Below are 26,274 nucleotides of genomic sequence, written 5' to 3'. Positions count from 1 at the left end.
AAAATCGAGCAACCTGGTAACACTCGCTGTGATTGGGTTCAATAATAACTTAACGCCCACTACAACATCTCTCAGATTGAAACTTTGTTTCATTAATGTCCACCATCAAAGGTTGTCAATAACACAAATAAGATTTCATAACATCATCGTTTTTAGGCATATTTATTATCTTAAAGTGTAACACGTAATTTCTTCAGTTTGCTCGTAGCTATTGTTAGCTAATAACACTGAACTTCTAACACTAGCATAAACGGAAAAATGTTATTTTAGCTACGACTTCCTCTAGGACAAAAGAATATCACTTATCAAGCGCCGTCGAGTCTAACCTGGCTACTTCAGGGTTAAAGGTCTGGACATGCCCCTGCCCTGATTTTTATCCAATCTGACCGTACTTGATTAAGTTTTCCAAGATGAATAGATAAAAGTATCAGGATCAGGATGTACGACAGAGGCGCGTCCCAGGGGCTGGTTCTGACGTGATAAATAAAGGGGGGTGAATACTTATGCAACAACAAAAGTAGTTGGTTCTTCTTTAATTAACTTTTGTGTCACAATTAAAAAAAAACAAAAAGACAAGTTGTGACAGTACAAAGAAAGCAAGAGGAGATACACAAGGCATTGTATAAAAAAAAAGGCGCTGATCAAGTAGAATGTTTTATTTATGAATTGCTCTTTTAATAGAAACGTTCGGCATTTCGCTTTGATTTATGTAGGTTTATGTATAACATTTTAACTTACCCAACACCAAATTAAATAAGGTGATATTGAAGGGTGTCAGAATGAAGCGTAGAGCGTCAGGGTTTGTGATGTTAATTGCTGAGTAATACCATTGATGCAACACCTTTTTTCCTCAAGGGTGCTTAAAGAGACTCCACGTTCATCTGAAGGGTTACTAATTGTTTCATTTAAATCATTAATGTTCCCATTACGAGGACACTTTACACGTCGGCTCATGAGAAAGTGCTTCTCCTGGGCCCTTGGAGATGGATTTACAAAATGAATTATTATCAACATGAACCTATAGACTGAAATCTTAAAATTATTTCAGAAAACTGTTTTAATGAATGTTTTTTTTTTTTATGTTTATCTACTGTATGTTAAAAATAAAGAAAGGTTTTGTCTGTACATTGGTCAGAACTTATTCTTTTAAAAGTTATTTTTGCATTTCATACTGTACATTGGGGGAACCCAAACCAAACAGAAAAATTGTCTGTATGTCTGTATGTCTGTCCGGACAGATTTTGTTATATCACGTAAAACTGTCTGGACAAAATGTAATGAAACTTTGCAGCTCCTTAGGTATTTGCCTAAAGTTTAACCGGCGCCATAAATATAAGGAATCAAAATGTTGAGTATAAGTGAAGTTTTGAGCAGCTCAAGTTTTTATAGTGTACTGCACTTGCGTCCAACTGTGGGCGTGTCCTAAATCAACCGCTGGACAGAATTTAATGAAACTTTTGCAGTACTTTAAGATCTGCCAGATGTTGAATAAAAGCAATGTTACGAACAGTTATGTGCCAAGGTAACAAACACCTGCACCAATAGATATTTAGTGGTTCAACGCTGGAGTTGATTTAAGACAAAACTGCATCTTTATCTGATCTACTTTTTACAATTTCTCATCCGTGATTCACTCTCAGATGTGTATTTGGCTGATGATGAAACAACTTGTAAGGCCTAAGATACTCAACCTACCAACTTTGAGTTCTTTGTATTAATAAATTAGGCAGAGATTTCTGCCGTACAGAAAGACAGGCAGACAGTACGTGGGCTTCACCCTGAAATAATAATACCACTGATAACATTAAAGCAACGACGGGTACTAACGCTAGTCTTAAAATTAAGCAACATTCTTTAAGATCTTTCTTTTAAAATAAACCAGATGGTGGCGTAAGGACGAGGGAAAATCCCAGAGACAGACCTCAGCCGAGACCCGGGTGATGCCGAAAGGACCGAGGCTGCTGTGCAGGGTGTTGATGTCGAGCGAGCGGATCACTTCGTCTGAGGACACCGGCTCCGACGCTCCGGTCCGGTCCGATGACACATACAACTCAATGCCATTTTGTTGCTCCTAAAAATAATTTAAAAAAAATGATAAGGAGCCAAACAGGACTTTCTTATATGAATAGGAACTAAAGTAAAAAATACAGAGCATGGCTAAAATAAAAAAAAGCATGGTGTGTGTGTGTGTGTGTTATTTATTACAATTGGGTTTCTGTTGTATGTTGTGCTTCATGACTAATGCTGGGAGCGACACGGAGCGCAAGCATCGTCACACTCCGGCAAACGTCTTGCATTTGTGTTTTTTTTGTGTCTCATCACTTGTATTTCTGTCAGCACGTTTTCAGGAGCTAAATGTCACCCTAAATGTCAGCGGCATTTGATTAATACGTGCCGTCTAAAGAATACATGTAAAAGCTCAAACTAATGGCTTGCAAAAGTCTAAAATTCATTATTTAAAAAAGATATAAGGCACTCACATTGACATTACACCATGAAACAAATACAGTACTGCTAAAACTGAAAGGTAAAAAATGTCAGAAATTAGGACATTATATTATATAAAACCACAGGAAGAACAGTGGTGTGTGTGAGACTTATAAACTAATGGTTATTAAATGTGGCATTTTATGTAAATATGTCATCGCATCATAAATGGACTTGTGACAAACAGAAATAAAGCATCAGCATGTGTGGAAAAATATGAAGATATACAGTGAGGTCAATAAGTATTTGATCACGCTGTGATTTTGCAAGTTCTCTTACTTAGAAATCATGGAGGGGTCTACAATTTTCAGCATAGGTGCATTTACGAAATACGGAAATCACGTTGTATGATTTTTTAACAAATTATTTGTGAATTACTGTGTCGAATAAATATTTGATCACTTGCTTATCAGCCAGATTTCTGACCCTCAAAGACCTGTTATTTTATTTTGCTTTTAAATAGTTCAGCTACACTCTGCTTATGATTCTAAATTAGTAGCACCTGTTTGAGGTCGTTAGCCGTCATAAAGACACCTGTGCATCCCACAATCAGCCAAAGTCTAAGTAGCATTATGGGTAAAACCAAAGAGCTGTCAAAAGACACAAGAGACAAAACTAGAGACCTTCACAAAGCTGGAAAGCGCTACAGGGCAATTGGTAAGCAGCTTGGTGAAAAAAGAACAACTGTTGGAACAATTGTCAGAAAATGGAAGAAGCTAATGATGACTGTCAATGTCCCTCGGACTGGGGCCCCACGGAAGATCTCTCCTCATGGGGTATCAATGATGCTAAAAATGGTGAAGATTCAGCCCAGAACTACACGGGAGGAGCTGGTCAATGCCGTGAAGAGAGCTGGGACCTTCATTTTCAAGGCTACTACCAGTAGTACACCAAGACTTCATGGTTTCAAATCTTACATAGCACGGAAGGTTCCCCTGCTTAAGTCAGCCCATGTCCAGGCCCGTCTGAAGTTTGCCAGGGACAATCTGGATAATCCAGAGGAGTCATGGGAGAAAGTCATGTGGTCAGATGAGACTAAAGTAGAACTTTTTGGTCTTAACTCCATTCGCCGTGTTTGTAGGAAGAAGAATGATGAGTATCATCCCAATAATACCATTCCTACAGTGAACCATGGGGATGGAAGCATCAGGCTCTGGGGGTGTTTTTCTGCACAGGGGACAGGAGGACTGCACTTTATTAAGGAGAGGATGAACAGGGCCATGTATTGTGACATATTGGGCAAAAACCTCCTTCCCTCAGTCAGAGCATTAAAGATGGGTAGTGGCTGGGTCTTCCAACATGACAATGACCCAAAGCACACAGCCAGGAAAACCAAGGAGCGGCTCTGTAAGAAGCATATCAAGTTTCTAGAGTGGCCTAGTCAATCTCCAGACATAAATTCAATAGAAAATCTTTGGGGGGAGCTGAAACTCTGTGTTGCTCAGTGATAGCCCCGAAAACTGACAGATCTAGAATAGATCTGTATGGAGGAGTGGGCCAAAATCCCTCCTGCAGTGTGCGCAAACCTGGTGAAGAACTACAGGAACCGTTTAACCTCTGTAATTGTTAACAAAGACTTCTGTACCAAATATTCAAATTTTTTGACTCAAGCGATCGAATACTTATTTGACACAGTAATTCAAAAATAAATTGTTAAAAAAAATCATATAATGTGATTTCCGGATTTTTCTTTTTAGATTCTGTCTCTCACAGTGGAAATGCACCTATGCTAACCTTTTCACGGTTGGTAGCTGAGGATGTTTCCGTTTCATACTCTAGCGTTTTACTCTCAGGCTCGTAGTGAAGAATCCGTGTCTTATCACCGGTAATGATTCCCTTTAAAAAACTTTCACCTTCCTTAGAGTATCAGCACAAATTTTGTTTGCAGATATCCAAACACTTCTGTTTATGCTCTTTGGCACCATATACTAATTACTAGTTACAAATAAACTGATTTAACACGTTTACACCTGCACAGCTGTGCCTGGGAAAACAGTAGAATTGAACAAAAAGCGCCGTAATTGGAGTGCGGATAATTTTTGACTCACCCTTATGAAATAAAATTAAATGTTATTTCATAGTATTGACATGTGTAACTTTGCTTCTAATTCGATTCCTGAGCGATTAATTCCAGATATATTTTATGTTTTTCCCATATGAACGTGAATAAGTTAAAGCATAACTAATTCCTTCAGTTCGTTTGGGTCTTAAAAATCAGACATTGACTGGGATCGAAACTGAATTATAAATGAATGAGAAACTTTTTTTTAGATCAGGGAGTAAACTCATGATTTTTCATACCATCTCCTGCAAGGCATCGGGTTCAACGAGGCAAATAGCAGAGCGAGCGCTTATTCATAAAAACCTGCTCCATCATCGCTCAAAGTGCAAAGTGTACGCATACTGTATACAGTACGTTTCATTATTATACATACGAGTGTGTGTGTAACGGGATCCAGAACAAAGTGCAAGGATGTGAGCATGCAACAAGTGAACAGTAATAAGAGACAAAGTGCAATTGTAGAAAATTAGATCAGGAAAAAAAAAGTGGTGTATCTCAGCGTTGTGTTCTTACATTCAGCCGGTTGATGTGAACTTGTCGTGGTGAAATGTCCAGGGCAGCAGCCACGCCTTCACGGAACGTCCTCAAAAGGCTTATGTTCAACTGCCGAACATCCAGCTGGAGAGCCTGAGAGACAGACAGCGAGAGAGAGAGAGAGAGAGAGAGAGAGAGAGAGAGCGAAAGGGAGGAGAGGAAGCAAAGAGAGATGCATCACCATGGAAACCAGGCTTTCTCTCACCAAATATCACAAACAGAGAGAGAGCTGTGTCAGTGTGTAAAGCCTGAAAAACTGCTGAGAAAACAACAACTCACCACCCACCAGCGTTTTTTTTAACAATGTATGTGTGTTTGTTTGTGTGTGTGTTGCTTAAATAGTTTTACTACTAATGAGGTCTGTTAACTTTAAAGAAAAGCGACGGTTCCTATAGACCTTATTGCACTACTGCAAACCTGAGACCCATGCATAACTCGAGTTTTAGAAATACTTACCTTAAGAAGGTCACAGACATACTGTACAGTTAACACGGTTAACACAGTTCATGGCCACGGAAACAATTCCAAAGACCAAAGTCTGACTCGCAGTTATATAGTTTATTGTGCAGAAGTACTGTAGTGATTAAAAGTAGACAAAGAATTTCCATTTCCATGGAATTACCATAACTGTCATACCAAACCTTTTCAGGTTAACTCATCATTAACCAGAAAGGAAATACTCTTAAGTTCCCTACATACGAACTTTCGAAGATACGAACATGCATTCGCACATGTTTAATCTCCGAAGTTAAATCACACTGTCAAGTGCCTGCAGCGTGCATTCCAGTACGTCCCAAAGCAAGTGATGAAGTTGGTACTGCTAAAAAGCGCCAAGCCATAACGAAAACAATAGAGAGAATGGAGCGAGATGAAAAGATGACAGACATTGCTCGTTCTTTTAACATGAATCATTTAACTATCAGCATGATTCTAAAGAACTAGGACTAGATAATGGAACATGTTAGTTTTTTACTGTGTATAACCCATTTAGTTAGTATAGTGTTAGTATCCTAGTACCTAGACAATGTGTTGGACTTACAAACAAATTTGACTTATGGACGAGCTTTCGAAATGGAATTCCTTCGTAAGTTAGGGACTTACTTTACCTACAGTGTTTGTTAATCTTTCGGCTGCTCCAGGCGAGAGGTCGGGCAATCCGATCTGCACACAATTCTAATTCTATTGGTTTTACGTCGGAGGCCGTTCCTGATGCAACGCTCCTATTTTATCGGGGCTTGGTACCAGCAGTACATCTTGTGGCTGGGGTTTCGGCATTGGGTGGGAGTTGAATCCGGGCCTTCCGGATGGCAGGTGAGAAACCAATCCGAGTCACCAATGCCCCAAAGGATATACCTACACAACTGTGCAAAAGTCACCCCTTATTTCTTTATCTTGTGTATCTCATTTTTATTCCAGTCACTGTACCTGAGCAGTTTCACAGGTATGTTTTTTGTTTGTTTCGCTACACATGGACCTATGGACGATTTAAGCATAAAAAATCTTTAACTTAAGGCATGAACCAGTGAGAAATAGGTGCAGATGATGAGATTCATAATCAGGCCAGTGTTTAGTGTTACTGGTGATGCTGAATTCTGAGTGGTTGGAACAAATGAGAGGGGAAATGAGGTCACTGCTGAATTTGTTACATAAACAAACAACTTTTAAATTGTATCTTACGGCCAGTTGCATTAAAACATTTGCTCCTGTTATTTTAATCGATAAAATTTTATTCCATTTAATATAAAGCAATGAAAGGTGGCTTATGGTTGTTGCAGAGGAAAATCTAATAAACCACCAAGGCTGTGAAAGTCCCTTTTCGGCAGCTTTATGGTCACATGACTGAAACTTCACTTCAAATTTGGCCCTATGAAACAACCCATTTAGGTTTAGGCTTCATAACCCTTAAATCAGGTCTACAGCTTTCTACAACTTGACATAAAAAAATAATACCGAGACGTGGCTTACTTGCTGTAGTCGCAGCCAAGATTTTACTCTGTTTCAGAAGGGTTCATTTATTGTCCTGCATCAAGTAAACAAAACAACTAAAGAACTGTACAATGCATCATAAAAACTTATTATTACTAGAATAACGGTGATCCATCATCTACGAGAAAGAAATGTCGTTGGAAAAAAAAAAAATTAAATATCATGATCAGAAATCACACAAACATTTGGTAAAATCATAACTCACAGCTATGATTAATAGTTAAAGGAAGAGCACTTCTGCACTTACAATGCGAAGAGAACTCAAGAGTTTGGAACTAAACAGCTGTGTATCACAACTGCATTTATCAGTGAGGCTAATTGGGAAAGAAGGCTTTGATTTGCTAGCGAGCACAAAGAATTGAGTATGAAGCTTTGGAAAAAGGTCATTTGGTCTGATGAATCCAGATTGAACCTGTTCCAAAGTAATAGTGCATCAGGGTAGGAAGAGAGACAGATCAAGCCAAGCACCCAAAATGCCTAGTGCCTACCGTATAAGTCTATGGGCGCAGTGATAGGATCTGGAGTTGCTTCTTTTATGAAATACATAATTAAATCGTGTTGACTATAAAGGGAGAAAAAAAACATGCAAGTCATTTCATTGATGCTGAACTGATGTACACATCTAAATCAGGTCAATTCACTGAAGTGTATTCAGTATTTACTTCTATAATGAAATTCATAAGCAGTATTGCAATGAATATTTGTAATGAAATGATCAAACATTTAAATATATATTGTATACATTATATTAACAGTTATATTTTTTATCAATTGAGACTAATATGAAATAAGTACAAACTTTTTTTTTTAATACTGCTTAAAAAATTTTTTGACTTATATTATTATTTTTGATTACCTGTTTTTTTTTTTAAAAAAAGAATAACTTCTAAAAATGAAAGTCATGTAAGTGAAAGAGCAGCCTTAGAGGCTGGAAGGCTGAGGCCAGGGAGGTGAGCACACCAGAGGTCACACAACAGATCTTACCAGCACACACAATCCACCCACGCTGCTGTAAGACCTAACAATTAACTTCCTTCACCCCTCCAGGTACCTGTTTTAAAATTCATACCAATAACTAACAAACACACACACATAAACATACATGTAAACAGCTCCAGGTCACTGGTTTGATCCTGAACCCAGGTTTCTGTCTGTGCAGACATGTATGAATGTTCACATCTTCTCATGTCTGTGTGGTTCTCCTCTGGGCTAACCTGATTAGAATTTAACTGTATACAGACTTAGCAATATATATATATATATATATATATATATATAAATATATAATATGTATACACACTTCAAAAAAAGGTAAACCTGAACCTAGTATTAATATTTTATTACTAATTGTATTGCTGTATGTTTTATATATATATATATATATATATATTATAATATTATACATATTATATTAATATGCAGTAATACTCATTATACTATTTTTCATTTCCTGAAGTGTATATACATTATAATATGAATTTCGCAAGAAATTTGCCTCGGCATACAATACAAGCAACCAAACGGATCCGAATGGCGGCTAAAGTTGTACTTACATTCAGGAGCCGCTTACAACTTGTTTGTGTCAGTGAACAGCCAAGCGAAGCAAGATTACATATTTTTGTGGGTTTTTTTTGCATTCCTTGCAAGATTTAGTGAAGACATAGCACCATGGGTCCCAAGAAGAACAGTAGCAAGAAGAAAAGGGAGTCACTTTCAGTTTAATTTTGATAGCAGCCAGTGCAAAGAGTGTATTACCGCTTTACACCCAGCTTTCCTGGAAAACTCCAATTCTGTCCAGGATAAAGCGCCCAGACTGAGGTCTGAAATATTACTTATAACATTACCACAAAGGTTACCATGTTTTTCTTTTATGGTTGGTGCATATGTGTATGTGTGTGTGTGTATGTGTGTGTGTGTGTGTGTGGGTTTATACAGCAGATTTGCTGATGCAGCTTCCTGATGCAGAAAATCGAGATTTTGGACTAAATGTACTGATTCAGTGATCTGGCTGATTAGTTATTATCTATTAAGTGTCCTCATTTGCACATCCTGTAAAACTGCTTTATAATCTGAATAACCTAGGCAGGACCAACAGCGTAAATAGGCAGCTAATATTTGCCAATATATGCACTCCCATGTTGTAATAAACCCCAGAGTGAGATGTCACGCTGGCATAAACCACATCTGTAAAGAAGTATTTCTTTGCAGAAATTACATTTTGTGTTTGTCGTGTGTGTGCTTATTTTTTTTTTATTATGCACTCCAGCTTTCCAGCGTGTGCTTAAAAGAAGATAATTACACTGTTTGTAACATTTTAAAGCTTAAAGAATATACAGTATAAAGAATACGGTGTATATATACCTGTTGTTGACGTGAAAAGAGTTTGTAAAATAATTTACTTTTGTATAAATAAACTATTGTAGAAATAGTTAAAAGGTTAAAGCTAAAAACAAGCTAATCAGCTTTAATGTAATCCATCCACCCATCTCGGAACCTCTCTATAGTCCAACTCGGGACCATGAAGGCCAAGGGTGATCATTGTATTTATTCCCATTTGTACGACTGTGGGGACACCTGCCAAATAGCCTGATCTGCATGTTTTTGAACTGTGGGAGGAAACCAGAGAACCCAGGGTACACACCAAGCACAGAGAGAACATGCAACCTCCATGCACACAGACCTAACGCGGGAATCAAACTCAGGACCTGAAGGCGCAAGTCAACAGTGCTAACCATTAAACCACCAGGCCATCAACATACTATCTGTAAACTATTGCGCTGATTGGCTCTGTTGAGTGACGCAAATAGCCACGCCCACCTCAAGGGAAAAAGCGCTGCATTTGTCAGAAAAAGCGATGGATGCTCTGATGTAATCTGGCACATAACTGCTTAAAATGCCCCTTTTACTCAACATTTTGATTTAATATATGGCAGAGATTTTTTGCGTGATGCAGTGATAAAATTGGCTGGACAAACATTTAGATACACAGACATACTGTACAGACAGACAGACAGAAATTTTTCTGAGACTGGTGTTAGGTCATTGGCTAAAATGTATACCAAGAAATTAGCAACTCACACTGGATAACTTAATAAATAATAAGTCACGTTTGTACCAAGGAGTTGCTTAGCTGGCTAAAACATTCTTCAGCATGATTTAGCCACACATGGCAGTCTAGAATCACATGAATTAAGAGTGACAGTTTGGCTAAATACCTTTTCATTTTAATGCTAATCCACGATAATAAGATGACAACATTTTAGCTAATATCAATCTGATTGCTTTTTTTTCCAGTCAGATAATGTCGCTAAGCTAGTCGGGTCTTTTAGCTAAAATGCTACGCTTTGTTTGCTAACACGAACTGAGCCTGTAGTTCATTACAAACATGATGTTTTAGCTCAAGAAATTCTAATAGATATTTCTGTGTTAAAATTAATGTTTTTTTTTTCCTCCCACATTTGCACCATGGAGTTTCCTACAACAGATTTGCTTAGCTAGCTAAAAACATGCTTTAGCAGAATTGAGCCATTAGCAGAACACTCTCTACATACAGTAGATGTCTTCTAGAATTACATGATTTAAAAGTGACAGTTTGGCTAAATAGCTTTCCCCTTTCTTTTTTTTTTAAATGCTAATCCAACATAAGATGATAACATTTTTAGCTTATATCAATCTGACTGCTTTATCCTGTCAGAATATTACTATGTTTTGTTTGCTAACACAAAATGAGTCTGTAGTTTATTACAAACATGATGTTTCCGTAAAAAAAATACTAATAAATATTTAGGTGTTAAAATTAATGTTTTTTTTGTTTGTTTGTTTGTTTTTCTCCCACATTTGCACCATGGAGTTTACTACAACAGATTTGCTTAGCCAGCTAAAAACATTCTTTAGCAGAATTTAGCCATTAGCAGGACACTCTCTACATAGAAGTCTTCTAGAATTACATGATTTAAAAGTGACAGTTTGGCTAAATAGCTTTCCCCTTTCTTTTTTTTTTTTAATGCTAATCCAACATAAGATGATAACATTTTTAGCTAATATCAATCTGACTGCTTTATCCTGTCAGAATATTACTATGTTTTGTTTGCTAACACAAAATGAGTCTGTAGTTCATTAAAATCAGTTCAAGGAAATACTAATAGATATTTAGGTGTTAAAATGCGTGTTTTTTTCCACACACAATACAACATAAAGTCTTGACTCTGGTTTGTTTCGCTACATGTTGAAGGTCAAGCTCAAGTGCTGACAGTGTTCACTGACAGGAAGCACGAAATTAGCATTTACTGCCCACATTTAAGACTCATCCGAATCAGTATAATTATTATGCGCACACACACACACACACACACACAAAACAAAGAATAAAACTAAATGTTATCTAAAAGCTTCCTAACTTCCTTTCTCCCTGCTAAATGTAATAAAAATGAATAATGAATATAAAAAAAGAATGCAGAGGCGCACACAGATTTTTCCGAACAACATGACGGCAAGTTGGAGCTGACGAGGCATTTCATATACATACATTTTTCCAGTAATGATTAACATTTCCATTGTATTTAAATTCATTTATTTTACACACATAAAGTTAAAAAGATATATACGAAGGGTGTTTAAGTCAATCTGGGACTTTCGATGCAGAAGAACAGAAAACAGTTAAGAGAGCAAAACCTTCCTTTATTTCTCTATATAATCCTCTGCTACACAAATGCACTTATACCAGAGTTTTATAAGAGCTTAGATACCATCAAGATTAGAAAGTTTTCTCAGTACACCAGAGCCTTGATCGGACTCCCTGATGTGCCAATACTGTACCTCTCAACCAAGTTCCTGTAATGTACAAGTGGTGTTGGTGAATGATTGTGTGCACACTTCCCACAGACAGATGTGTTTCTTCCTGCAAGCTGGTGACAAGTCATACATCGATTTTAAAAGGATCAAGACTTCCACATGCTCAATGTTAACGGAAACGACTGCAGTGGGCTCCGAACCAACTCGGCCGGGATCGTCACTCACGGATGTAAAGCCTTCTTTAAAACGTTTGCATTGTTTAAATGTTTTACTTCAGTTAGAAGTCTTACTACTGTACTGTGCCTAAAGTCTTCTGTAAATCTCAATCGTTTTTTTTTTTTTTTATGCCTTCACTCATGAGTCTAGGTTTGACTTGAACGCCCCCCCTCCCCATGAATAAATACATATGAATTTTACACAAACAAATTGGCACTACACATATCACAAGGGTTATTCTAATAAGCATCATCTTATTAGAATAAAAAAGCCATATCTTCCTATCCATCTGCATGTAAATAATAAATCTGAAATTGTCTAATTAAATATTAAAGTAGGAATTTGTCCCAAGTGACACATTTATGTATTCTAGACTGATCTTGAGTACTAACACTGAACAATTCTTTTTTTTTTTTATTAAAGTTATTGTGTAACTGAACGGTCAGTTCTGCATACCAGCCTTCTAAATGTTCTCCATTGATCCATTTTTTCGAGTATATGGTCAGAAATTTGGAATTTAAGATTCGGTTAATCACAATATATATAAACAGTGTATATAAGCACCGGTTAATATCAGTGTTATAAACTGTATTGTAGGAACAATGAGGATTAATAATTAACTAAAAATAAATAAATAAAATAAAATATAATATAAAATAGAGCCAAGTGTCCTGCAGGACAGACAAATCAAAAAGTAGTGCGCTAGTGTGTGTGTGTGTGTGTGTGTGTGTATGTGTGTGTGAGAAAGAGAATAACAGGAAATTACATTTGGCTGACATTTGGACTGTTCACTTGTGTTGCAAACATAAAACAGACATGCACACACACACACACACACACACACACACATACACACACAGACCATATCATTGTGATTCATGCAGCCTACCGACATCCAAACCAAACGCTAACCATCAGTAACCATATCGAAATGCACTTGCTTTTCTAATAGAATAAAATAATAGCAAAAAAAATAATAATAATTAAAAGTGAAAATGGTCAGATATCCCTGGAAACGTGGGGACATTGCAATAACAATTAATCCAATAAATATGTGCCCCCGTCCCATCCCAGCACACACACACACACACACACACACACACACAGACTCATCAAAATTTTTTAATGTAAATGCAAATCTTAGAATCAACTAAAACAGAACATCCAATCAAGATAACTTCTGACTCTCAGAAAGAAATAATTAAGCCCTGGATATGATCTTTTAAATTCCAGAGCTCTGAGAATGCCCATCATTATCATCATCATCATCATCTACTGTATAACATATAATCAGATAGGAACCGAAACCCCAAAACTGGAGAACCTGAAGAACTGAAAAAGACACGGCACTCACCGAACTCTCACCTGAGAGATCTGCCAAGAGATGGAGAGACAAGCCGAACCTCCATCCTTTATCATTACGGCACTCCGGCTAGAAACCCATTCAGAACCAACCCGCTACAACCCCGAAGCCCATTTTCTGCAAACGTTCGCAGCTGGGCGAGCATTCTCTGGCTCTCTCTCCCGCTGTGTGCGGCTCTGTGCACAACAGCGGCTGAAAATGTGGAGCAATTACGGTAATAGCGTGGAGTGGAGGTAGGGGAGGAGGCGGGTGGGCTAACCGAGCTCTTCTGCTTGAACCTGAGTCCCACCGAGACTGATTTAGCACAATGACTCACCTACACAAAAGAGAGCATCGGGGAAACATTACTGAAATGAAAGTGGCGCCGGTAATGACAGCACGAACACACACACACGGGTGTGCTCATATACACACAAATTCGCACAATATGCAACAAAAAAACGCTTTACATAAAAACAACAAATGCTTTGTCTTTCGAGCTTGCTAATACTCGGTACATGATGAAAGTGTGTGCTCGAAACTTCACCAAATTCACCAAAACGCATCTCTATTTGCGATTTCTCTTCACTGACAGTTAGACAAAAGGCTGGTCTTCAACTAAGTGATATAAAATGGCACCAGGATGATTTCACCCCACAATGAATCACAATGCCAGTGATTCACAGCATCCCAGTGCAACCGATCACACTAATCTGTTTCCTTTACACGACCAAAGAGGTTCGTACTTCTACGGTTTCTTCATGATGAATTAAGGGAACAACTTGATCCTGCAATGTAATCACTGCCAGTAAATCTACAAACTGAGCAGTATGAAGAGTTGAAGGGGTTTAATATGTTTATGGGAGAAATTAAAGAGAGAGAGAGAGAAAGAGAGAGAGACTGTCAAAAGCACAGTCTAGATAACAAAACCCGTATCCAGGCAACTGCTACCTGCTACAAGTGAGAGGGTTCACACTAAGCACCAACATTAAACTTCATTGTGAATGAAAGTGATTTTTTTTGTTGTTAATGTGTTTGTTTGTGTAATGTGCGTAGGAGGACGTGATGACTCCATTAATCGCCACCGTGTTTTTGTTACGAAACCCAACTTATAGACTTTAAACACACACACACACACACACACACCGATCACGATCGGCCGTATCGTCTTTCAAGGGGTATCGGTCGCTGATCACAGAACAAAACATCTCTAAAAATACATGCAGTGTTTATTTAATTGAACAAAAAAAAAATACACTTTGAATAGAGCGTGATAGATCGTGATTAATCCAATCCACACAAGCCGTAATGAGTTTGTTTTGATGGAAAAACAAGGATCGAATGTGGAAAACAACGAAACCTATGAAGACACTAGAGATCAAATCATTCCCGATGTCACCTCAATTTCATTCAGCTCCACGGACAAACTAATGTGCTCCACTTCTGTTGATTCGAGCTTTAAAGCTCTAAAGTGTTATGAGTAATTGAAGATTAGACAAAACAACTAATTAGATCTGAAATGACCGGAACTGGGTTGAGATCGCTTGGAAGAATGGCGCTGAACTTCGGTCAACTTGTGGCATGGCAAGAAAAATCAACAGGAAAAACCAGAGCTATTTTAATGGTGACAGAAGAGCATTTCCGTACACACACAAGTGATGAGAACTTACAGGATTGGAACTTAACAGATGTGTGTCCATAAGAAAACCACTTGCTAATGGGACACGTCAGAAGCTTCCATTTGCTAGGTAGCATAAAGATGGGACTTTGGTGCAATGGGAAAAGGTTATGTGGTCTGATGAGTCTAGAATGACCCTATGACAGAGTAATAGGTGCATCACTTCATGCGAATTTCTTCTCATGCTGATGCACCCATCACTCTGGATAACATAATGCGTTGTGAATGGAGGCCGCCTTGTCTGCTCGAATCCAAGCTAAAGGTGAAAATCCTAGCGCGTACATTTTCTATAATGTGTACAATGTTAGAGATTTTCTTTCTGACATGGCTTTGAGCCTTGTCAAGAGATCCGTACAAACTAACAATATAACACTACCAGAAGAGCAGCATAACAGCCCAGGTGTTGCAATCGTATTATTTAAACCATAACAGCTTAGCAATTCTTTATAGAACTCATCCAACCATCACGACCAGATGTTCTTGTTGAAAAACCTATTCCAGATATAGCATCCTGTGTTTACTCCACTTTATAGGAAGGCTTTGTAGGGTGTTCCAGTGGCTACAAGAGCATTAGTGAGACCAGGTACTGATGTTGGGATGTCATGAAGGCTCCAGTTCCAGTTCATTTACTACAGCCTTAACACACCAGTTCTTTATGGAGCTCGTTTTGTGTATAGTATTGTGCCACCAGAACAGGTTAGGCCAACTGGGAAAGTAATGCTTCAACACACAAAGACATTATTTATAAATATATGCTTCAAAATTTGGTGTCCACATACTTTTGGCCTTGCAATAACAGTACTAGCAAAACGCAACTAACTGGAATATGCACAAAGACAAGTTCACTGTGCTGAAAGGTACATGTGACAAGTAATCGAATCTTATCACGTATCATATGTTACCCTCAGCTAACATCTGTAACGTTCTTCAACTTCTTTGATGTAACTGCAACTATTTTCCTGGAAACAAAGACGATGAGGTGTTTGAGGTGTTGCTGTTGAAATGCTGTGTGGTTTTCGCCGAACATGGAACTGGTCTCATTTAACATACTGAATGAGCCCTGTAGAGGCTGAGATGTTCATGGCAACTGCCTTAGATGCTTTCCACTTAAACTCCAAATGGTTCTTAGGCACATGTTCCTTTTTTATTAAATACTATAAATGTTACTACATACTATACATGTTTAAAATAACATACATACTGTATATAATGTGCTGTATACAGTGATTTCACGCTTACTTCTAAATTATTTGCTATTCGTTTTAAAGATATAGTTTGGCTGATCGTTATCAGAAGGCGTGTGGGCTGGGGAAACCATCACTAATACACAGATAGAAAAGAGAGATATAAAAAGCACCATAACTCCAAATCTCAACGTTACATTCTGTTTACGAATCAATTACAGTAGATTTAACTCTCAACATTATGTATTAAATAATACAGAAAAAAAGTCAATTTAATCCTGTAAAGTGTCACTGGTAAAAACGAATCAATGAATAAAACCTCACGATGGACAATAAGGGTAACCTACAAGTTTTAGTACCATGCTCTTCTGATCAATGTAGGGTTTTAGACCAGTTAGAAAGGGGAAGTGTACGAAAACCATAACCATATCTGATTTGGCTGCTTTCCACAATCAACCATGCTGCCTGAGCGATACACTGTGCAAAACACATGACTGGTGAAACACCAGGCTCTCTTTGCGATTCTGTAGGGCGATCTTAGTGCCAGGGTGCCAGGCTTTTCTGAGCATTCAATAAACTCCTGATCCCCTGAGAGTGTTGTGAGTGTTTACACAAAATGGTGTGGAAAACTGAGCTGCCATACTGTAAAGAGGTTTCTACATGTTGATGCGGGAGAACTGAGGAGAACGAGCTGACCGGATCAACGCTGGTGACACAAATAAACACTCTTTGCAACCGTGCTGAGCGGAAAATCGCGCCAAAACAAGAGCAGAAGAACGGATTGGGGTCCACTCCTGTCAGGCAAGAACAAGAATCTGAGGACTAGACAGAATAGAACTGAATTGCATATGACTATCTACAGTATTATGGGGCAATTATCAGATGCTTAACTGGAGCAGAGGTCAGTATGGAAAAGAACAGTAGCTTCTTGATAAGGGCAGATCAGTTTATCAGAACCTGACCCACGATTATCTAATTGTGGAGTCGGGTATTGATAAAAAGGCTGCGACACTATGGAGCTGTATAATTAGCGGCCGTGACTGAGAGCCATGTTATGGACCAGGCTACACCGCAAAGACCTCAATTAGCTCTTAAGAGCATTTCAGGTTGGGAAAATCGAATCTAATTGGATGACAACAACAGGGTGGCTGGTGCACTGCTCTGAGCTCCAGTGACATTAGGGAAAATCCAATTTGATGCAAACAGCCAAAGAGAGAGAGAGAGAGAGAGAGAGAGAGATTGGCCATTTCTAGCTAGCCTAAGAGCACTGAATGTTTAATCGTCACCCCTAGCCAACTAAACAGCAGCCTTTGTTGCACAGTTCTTGATTGTGCTTAACCCCATTGTGGAGATGATGGTGATGCCAACAACGTGTCTAGATATTAGCACACAAAGCATGTCATGGTCACACCTACACACTGGAGCAGTTCTTTGTGGGTTCCTTCAATTTCTTGAGACAATCAAACTTGTAACCCATTCTACAAACAGTACAGCCCAATCCCAATTCTCCCCCTTACCCCTACACTTAGCCCTACCCCTCCGTTTGGCGCGTTCACGTGAAGAGGTAGGGGTGTCTCATTTCTCTTTTGGTGGGAGGGGTAGGGGTATGGGGAAGGGCCAGATAGCCCTCCAAATGAAGATTTTTCGGGACCTCACTTCAAACGAAGGGCTAAGCAAAATTTTCAACATGGCTGCTCACTCGAGCAAGCAGACCCATAAATGTAAGTAATTTTTGCCATTAATAAGGATTTTTATGACAAGTTTTCATTATATGTATATTACCTTTAGTCTTGTGTTTGTGTTTATGGTGATGTTCTGTAAGGAAACGTTTGCAAAAAAATCGCTAAAGTTTGCCAGCGGATAGCACCGATTGCACGATATAAAAATAAAAAAAAACAATTTATGTCATATACACTTTACTGCATGCTATGTCAGTTTGTTTTGCTTATGGCCATATGTGTACATGTAAATTAACGGATACGTATGATGACGTATAACAGTGTTGTAGTGGTGTCCCATTTCTTAGGGGAAATATTTTAACCCTTCCCCTTTCCACTCCGTTTTAAGGGACAAGGGGTAGGGGCGAGGGGTAGGGGTAGGGGCAAGGGGTAGGGGAAGGGGTAGAAAATAGAATTGGGATTTGGCTTACAATTGAAAGGTTTTAACATACCTTCTAATTCAATCTCCAATACTGGTGATTTTAAAACTAAGAAATAAGACATATGGCATTAGTTAATAATGTAACAACAACAACAACAATAGTCAGGTCTTATTTTAAGACATGAAGATCAGCTGATCTGGAAGAGGGGAAGTTCATTTAGAGTCACCAGCCTCAGAAATCACCAATTAACAACCAGCACCTCAGACTATGAGTATGAGCTGAGTAGCAGATACATCTCAATATCAACTGTTCAAAGGAGATTATTGAATATTTTGGATCCCCTTCAGTACAGTTTTACAATATAGAAAAAATTAAAATCAGGAAAGAAACTGGAATTAGAAGGGGTGTCCAAACTTTTGACCTGGTAGTGCTTCATCTTTAGGGTTTCCTCCAAAGTGACAACCAATAACCCTTAAAAGAGGTTAGATTTGACCAAAGCTATGTTCAAATGAATAAGTGAGCTTATGTATTATTTAAGCCAAGTAATATCATATTTGTACATTTTAGTCTCTTTGAGCAGGTTAGAACATTGAGCGCATGCGAACACGTACTTTACGTTAGTCATGCGGGTGAATAATGCCCTCAGGCAAACTGGTACACGTGAGGATGGGAGGGCTGGAATGAGTATAACACAGGATCACATGGATCACACGGAGAAGCTGATTAGACAGGGGCCAACTAAGGCTTCTGCTCTCCGCGCTTCTGATAGTAACTTTTAGAATCGTGATTTTAACTACACACTACGTCTCTTACATGGCAGCAGTAACATAACAGATCCTATAGGTCATATGTACTGTATATACTGTATAGCATTAATGTTTACAGCAAAATAAACTGACAGCTTTAAGTGACGTGAAAGCTCTTCATACACACTTTATAAACTAAAGGATCTTATAATGTAGAAACGTGGAGGTTATTATCCTCCTAAGACCCAGACTTTACTGCTGTGTACAATGTCTGTGCGATTTCTCCTCACGTATCAGACTTAATCAGTGCCTTTAAACAAAAAGAAGTTTGGCAAAAGAATTACAGTGGTACCGCGTCATACAAACACTCCGACTCGTGAATTTTCACCCTAAGAACTGAAATTTTGCAAGTAATATACCTCAACATACAAAGCATTATCGGCATGTTCAGATATTTTTTGTGGGGTTTTTGCACTTTATGTAAGATTTAGTGTAGATAGCACCATAGGTCCCAAAAATGTTAGCATGCATGGTAGCAAGGAGAAAACGGAGCCGCTTTCAGTTTGGTTTTTAAAGCAGCCGGTGCCAAGAGGAATCATAAATGTTAAGTGAGGTTTAGTGTCTATTTCATTCTTTTTTTTTTTTCTTTTCTGTAATAGCGGTAATATTCAGCCAAAACATGGTGCTTTAAAATTGTCTCCTAGGTGTATGATCATTTTCATAATACTTAATGCTTTTTATCTCTCAATCCATGCTTCATTTTTTTGTAAATATACATACACATTTATATTTTAAAAAAAAGAAACACATTTGCTAAATACAATTGCATGGCGTTTATGTAGTGGCCGTAACTTTTTTGAATTCCAACCTTACAATGATCTTAATTGTCATTCAGTCGAAACTTGAGTTTAGATTTCACATGAAAAGACATAAATGTGAAAAAGTGTTTCATTCTAAAACTATTAAAAAAATTGTTAAGACATTGCAACATGAATTTGACCTGGTTACGAACACTACAGATTTTTCAGCTTTTTAAGCTTTCACCAAAAAACTATTTAAGCAATAATTTTTTACAGGTTATATGCTTCTAGAAACTTACACACAAATTTAGTATCAATACTCAGAAAGAAACATGAATAATTTGCATTTTAAATTATTATTGTTTGAAGTAAGACAGTATAACGCTGAAAAATGGCCATTTTTGGCCACATAGAAAAACATCTCTACACACAGTACTGTACAAAAGTCTTAGGCACCATTTTATATATGCTGTACCAATTTTGTTATATATGTTTATCATGCCTGCATATTTCCATATATAACTTAAAAATTTATATATATATATATATATATATATATATGCATGGCTGTAGAGAAAAAAAAATGTACAACACAGAACAGTTTTTCAGATGGAAACAAAAAAACGTAATATACGCTCCTGGGATTTGTATAAAAATAGAAAGAAGCGAGTGTGATAAAGAACTCATATTCTCCAGCAAGCTCAGTAAAACCTAACAGCTGTTTTACTTATAAAACTGCACAAATCTGTCTATAAAACTCCAATTTACTTCAATTATTGACTGTTTATTTTATTACTCTTTATTGCTCTTTATAGAAGTCTCTTTTATGCAGAAATGTTTTCAAAAGCATCTTTTGCTTATGCCATATTTTTGCCCAAGACTTGTGCCACAGTACTATAATTAAAAAAGCTGTTAGGTTTTACAAAGCATGCTGGAGAGAACAGATTATCTGCATTTACATTATTTCCTATGGGAAAATGAATTTTACAATGCGAAAGTTCGCCTTAAGAACTGTTTAAAGTTGCATGCCGAGGACTATATACAATCCTCAAAGGAGGATCATACAAGCATATATGGAGAATGTAGATGGAAGAGAGTGTCATGTCCCATTATGAAGACATACTGTACGGGTCTTAACAGCTTAAAACAGGAAGGAAAGACAAAACCTTGAATGTGATCAACATAAACACATGGTGTCCAGACACAACTTTTGGCCAAACAGCACACTAGGAGCATTAAGTAGAAAAACCCTGACACTGTGATGAGGTTAGAATAAACATCAGAGCTTTAAGACCGACGTGTATTGGGAAGCCATTCAACACTTCTAACTTCTAACTCTTCTGTAAAGTTCACCATGGTACGAGGGGCGTTCAAGTCAAACCAGGACTTTTTATGCTTTTGAAAACTCCCTTTATTTCTCTATATAATCCCCTGCTACACTTATGCACTCATCCCAGTGTTTCACTGGTGCTTGGATACCATCATGGTAGAAAGTTTTCTCAGTATGGCAAAAATTGAAATGGATTGCAGTCATAATTTTAGGCTATTAGGATTAAAGTAATATCTGTGTTGATGTTAGCCTTGGTGATATGTTACATCACTTACAGAGCTGTGAAAAGTATTTCATGAATTTCATAAAAGACTCATTGCCAGTTATCGCAAATGGTTGTTGAGGGGGTGGGCAAGACTTTTTCATATAGGTCCACGTAGGTTTGAACTTCTTTTTTCCCCCTTTTAATAAATGTAAATGATATTTAAATGATATTTAAATGATCTTGTCTGATGAGCTCATTCATTTCAGTGTAAATTTAAGTTTAAATCAGGATAATCTGATACCTAGTGCTCCCATTAATGCGTTAAAAAAGTGTAGTTTTATCACCAATTATAGAAAGAATTGTACGTTTTTGGCCATTAACCATTAATTGTATGTCTTGCCATTAACCTATAATAATTTGCATACACTGGGTGTTCAAGTCAAACCGGGACTTTTGATTGCGCAGAATAGCAAAAAACAGGGGCAAATACTTTTTCACGGCACTGTGTGGTGAGTATAGGAGTGTGTGTGGTTAATAGGCAATATTTAAAAGTTTTTGTATATGTGAGTGTGTCAGTAGGATGCCTATTAAATAAAAGTGTGGCATAGTGTTATTCAATATCCTGTTTTCACTTTTAAAAAATGTTAACCAGATTTTTTTTTTTTGGTATCTCAGATAGCAAATAGTGTGTCTGACATCTATCTGTCAATTTTCTTTCCCTTTCTAAATGCACCCCTAATAATGCTCACACACACCTCAGTTCTATTACACATATTTATCTGGTCCTGTGTTTATTTACTGAGTCTTTGTTTTCTGTGCATGCTTTTCTGGTTCTCATACCGTGAATGCCGAGATTCTGGGTTTTTCCAGATCGCCTGACCTTTTACCTGTTTCTGACCAAGTTTTTGATTTACATGTTGGATTTATCTGCCAGTCTTATAAATAAAACATTGAGCTACAGTACAACCAGGTCCATTCTCTGCTTCCTGATGTTAATGCTCTACAAAGCTTTCAGAGTTGTCATTGAGTAGTATATTAGTTCCTTTCACTGAGATATAGAACTGAACATTGATAAGTGAAAGTAAAATTTTATGATTTTAACAGAAAACAGAGAGCGAGAGAGAGCGAGAGAGAAAGAGGAGAGAGAGAGGAGCAGGTATAAACCTGCACAGTTTAATGGAAAAGGTGTGCAGCAGAAAAAAGCTAGAGCAGCAACCCACGCCTGTAATTAGGCTGCTCTTTGGAGAGGTTTCATTCGGTTAAAAATCAATGTGAGAAATAAGGGAATTATGTTTCTGTTTTGAAGCACGCTTCAGTAAAATTGTCTTGACTGAAATGTTCATGGAAAAGAAGATTTTGGTCGTTATGCAATTGGTAGGATTGCTACCCATATCTAACGCTCCTATTAATGCATTAAAAAAGGAGTAGCGTTTTATCACGGATTATAGAAAGAACTGTATGTTTTTTTGCCATTAACCTGAATTTATTTGCAAATCAGGACTTTTAATTGTGCAGAATAAGAAAACACAGTTATAGGATTTAAAACGTCCTTTATTTTTCTATATAATCCCCTGCTACACTAATGCACTTATCCCAGCGTTTCACTAGTGCTTGGATACCATCAAGGTAGAAAGTTTTTTTAGTTCTGTTAAATGTCAGTTGATTTTACACCTTCTTCTCCAGTAATTCCATCACGAGTCCCGGTTTGACTTGAACGCACCATATAATATATTTTAGAAGTGTGCTACTTCTCTGTACCCTAGCAACTAGAGCTATGAAACATAAGTAGAGCATTGAGCTTTTTTATGCGAAACCTGTCACGAGCAGCTATTTTTCCTACAGGTTTTGAAGTGTTACAATTTACTAAAAGTATTTAGTAAACATTGAAATGTTGCGTAGCTTGTGTTGTTCGTTATTACGAGTCTTCCACAGAGCAATCGTTTGTCCTTGCCAATCTTACGCTCCATACTCCAGTCCAGGAGATGGCGATATTGCCCAGTGGCTGAGGCGGTTAAGGTTCTGAGCTGCTGCCAGGAGGGTCTAGGTTTCAAGCTGTCACCGCCGGGTCACTACCCGTTGGGTCCTTAGGCAAGACCCTTAACCCCACACCCCACTGAAAATGGGAGGGTTGTCACAGGAAGGGCATCCTGGCATAAAAGGTTCTTGTGCCAGATCTTGCGAATCAAACAATTCAATGTAACAATGTAACAATATAGAAAAAAAATCATTATAATATCATTACATGTCTTTAAACAACATGAGATATTTTGGTGTATTGATAGTTAAAATGCATTATGGGACGACTGGAAACCACACACGATCTCTCAATCCTACCATCCCCCCCTACCCCATACACAACCCCAAACACGAATGTGACTGGAGATCCTGAGGTCATACAATATCATAGACTCCTTGGCCAATCGGATTATAGGATCAGGTTTAACTCGGTGCGCGGCGGAAACAAACCTCGCCGTACTCCTTTCTGGAAGACCTCTGCCCACTTATTGATCTTTCAGCTTTCTCTGTAATAATCACTGACCTGGATGTTCTCACAACCATTACTGCCCCGGGGCAATTTTTGTTCCTCTGTTGAAACTCTTTACATTATATGTGATAAAATCGAAACATTATTCCCATAATAAATTCCTTAAAAGCCACTCCTTTTGGAATAGAAATCGAATCACAAGGTAATGTTGATGAAATAACGTTGCAACTCTTGTCTGGTTAGAACTGTCGCCTTGCGCCTCCAGGGTCCGGGTTTGATTCCTGCCTTGGGGTCTGTGTGCATGGAGTTTGCATGTTCTCCCCATGCTTGGTGGGTTTCCCTTTTGGGTACTCCGGTATCCTCCGACAGTTTAAAGACACGCAGATTAGGCTAATTGGGTTTTCCAAATTGCCTGTAGTTTGTGCCCTGCGATAGATTGGCACCCCGTCCAGGGTGCAACCCACCTCATACCCTACGTATCCTTAGATAGGGTCCAGGCTCCCCAACACCCTGTGCACAGGATAAACAGTATAGACGATGAGTGATATATATTTTGGCAAGCAATCTGTAAATGCTTTGACCACAGTTTGACTATAGTTTCCTTATTTACATGAACTTTCAAGTAGTTAAACTACCTAACAGCTCTAACTGTGACCTGCAGGCTTGTCATGTATTATTTCACACGTCCGTTCTGTCTATTTGAACCTGTCAGTAGGTTCCTAACAGACCGTGAACATTCCTTTTTGGCTTGTCTGTCTTTAATATTTTCCTAGCATGTGATCTTTATACACCTGTTTATTGCCACGCACCATTTGGTTCAGCGTTACACCAACATTCGCCCTTTATATTACCTCAGACAAAAAAATTTAGAGCAAAACAAGATCATTTCCTGTTTAGGGCTTCCTGTCCCAAAATGCAAGCACCACATACCAACGACTATGCATTTAAAGCTCCTATATTTTACTTGATTTTTTTTCCTAAAAAGTCAACACAGATCTGAAAGCTTCCTTAAAGTCGAATGCAATTGAATATGAATTAAAAATTACAGGAACAGAGATTTAGTCAAGTGGATTGGTACGCTTTACATTGTATAGTTGTATCAGACTCACTTTGTCAGACTTAAGAACAAATCAGACTTACGACCGAACTTGTTCATAAGTCGGGGAATACCTGTAAAAATCTATTCTGCGATACATGCATTGCCACACAAAAGAATCAGTCAGTTAGCTAAGGCTATTTTAACAAATAAGAAATCTAGACATGAAACTTACGAGATTTACAGGACTGTACAATACCTCCATGGTTCTCCATATTCACCTTTCCCCATATTTAGAATAACACAATATAAATTTACAATTAGACTAATTTGACAAGTTAAACAATGTATTTCCTCCAACGCTTCGAGTAAAGTTTACTTATCAGGGTTTCTGTACAAATGTAAATGCGAATAGTGTCTATTTGCACAAGTCTCTCGAGGCGTGTGTGTATTGATTCAGGCATAAATAGGATTTATTATGCTGATTAAAGTAACCAAGCCCTGATCAAAAGGTCACTTTCACTGTTTGAGAACTTTTTAACATATAAGTAACTAGTGTAATTAATGGTCATTGACGGGAAAAGAATTTAATTAAAATTTACTTTAAATTAATTTATAGAAATACTTATAAATTTAAAGCTATAACTAAGCTGATCAGCGTTAAAATAATCAGTGATACTATTAGGTTAAAGCCCACGTAGATGCCTGCTCGGTAATCGGAGAGAGAATCACAGATGAGAAAAAGTAGATCAGACAGAGATTATGTTTCGTCTTAAAACTCCAGCATTTTAAAATTCATGTACATTTCAGTCGTGAAAATATTAACCAGTGCCAAAGTTTTATTAAATTCTGTCCAGCGGTTAGATTTAAGACGCGCCCACAGTTTACAGCATGAGCAGTAGCTTTTAAAAATTGCGATTTGTAATCTGGCATATAGGCAGTATAACTGCTCATAACTTCACTTTTACTCAACATTATGATTTCGTTTATGATGCAGGTTTAACCTTAAATTACCTAAGGAGTGGTGAGACTAAGTTTTATAAAATTTTGTCCAGCCAGTTTAGCGTGATGCGGAACAAAATCTGGCTGAACAGACATACAAAACTTTTTCTGAGAAATTCGCTTTCAGGTCCTCTGATGCATGAAACATGAAAATATCATTGAAAGAGCATTTTCCGACCAACGTACAGACAAAACCTTTCTTTTATTTCTATAGATAAGTACATATCGCTTTGTTTCAAACATTTTTCATAGTAAAACCTCCCTTATACAGTTTCAACATTTTATGATA

General features: G+C 37.8%; 1 protein-coding gene across 3 annotated transcripts in view; it reads right to left on the bottom strand.

Moving 5' to 3' along the window:
- Positions 1–26,274, bottom strand: part of ptprr (protein tyrosine phosphatase receptor type R) — a 54,860-nt gene that overhangs the window by 21,947 nt on the left and 6,639 nt on the right. For all 3 annotated transcript variants that reach the window (XM_053508621.1, XM_053508622.1, XM_053508623.1), the window contains exons 3-4: positions 5,063–5,176; positions 1,922–2,071 (exon numbers count right to left, since the gene is read on the bottom strand). In XM_053508621.1, the coding sequence (XP_053364596.1) occupies positions 1,922–2,071; positions 5,063–5,176 (264 nt within the window). The remainder of the gene's footprint in view (positions 1–1,921; positions 2,072–5,062; positions 5,177–26,274) is intronic.

Source organism: Clarias gariepinus, chromosome 12, assembly GCF_024256425.1.
Source record: "Clarias gariepinus isolate MV-2021 ecotype Netherlands chromosome 12, CGAR_prim_01v2, whole genome shotgun sequence".
Taxonomy (NCBI): Eukaryota; Metazoa; Chordata; class Actinopteri; order Siluriformes; family Clariidae; genus Clarias; species Clarias gariepinus.
This window is presented reverse-complemented; position numbering and strand designations above follow the sequence as displayed.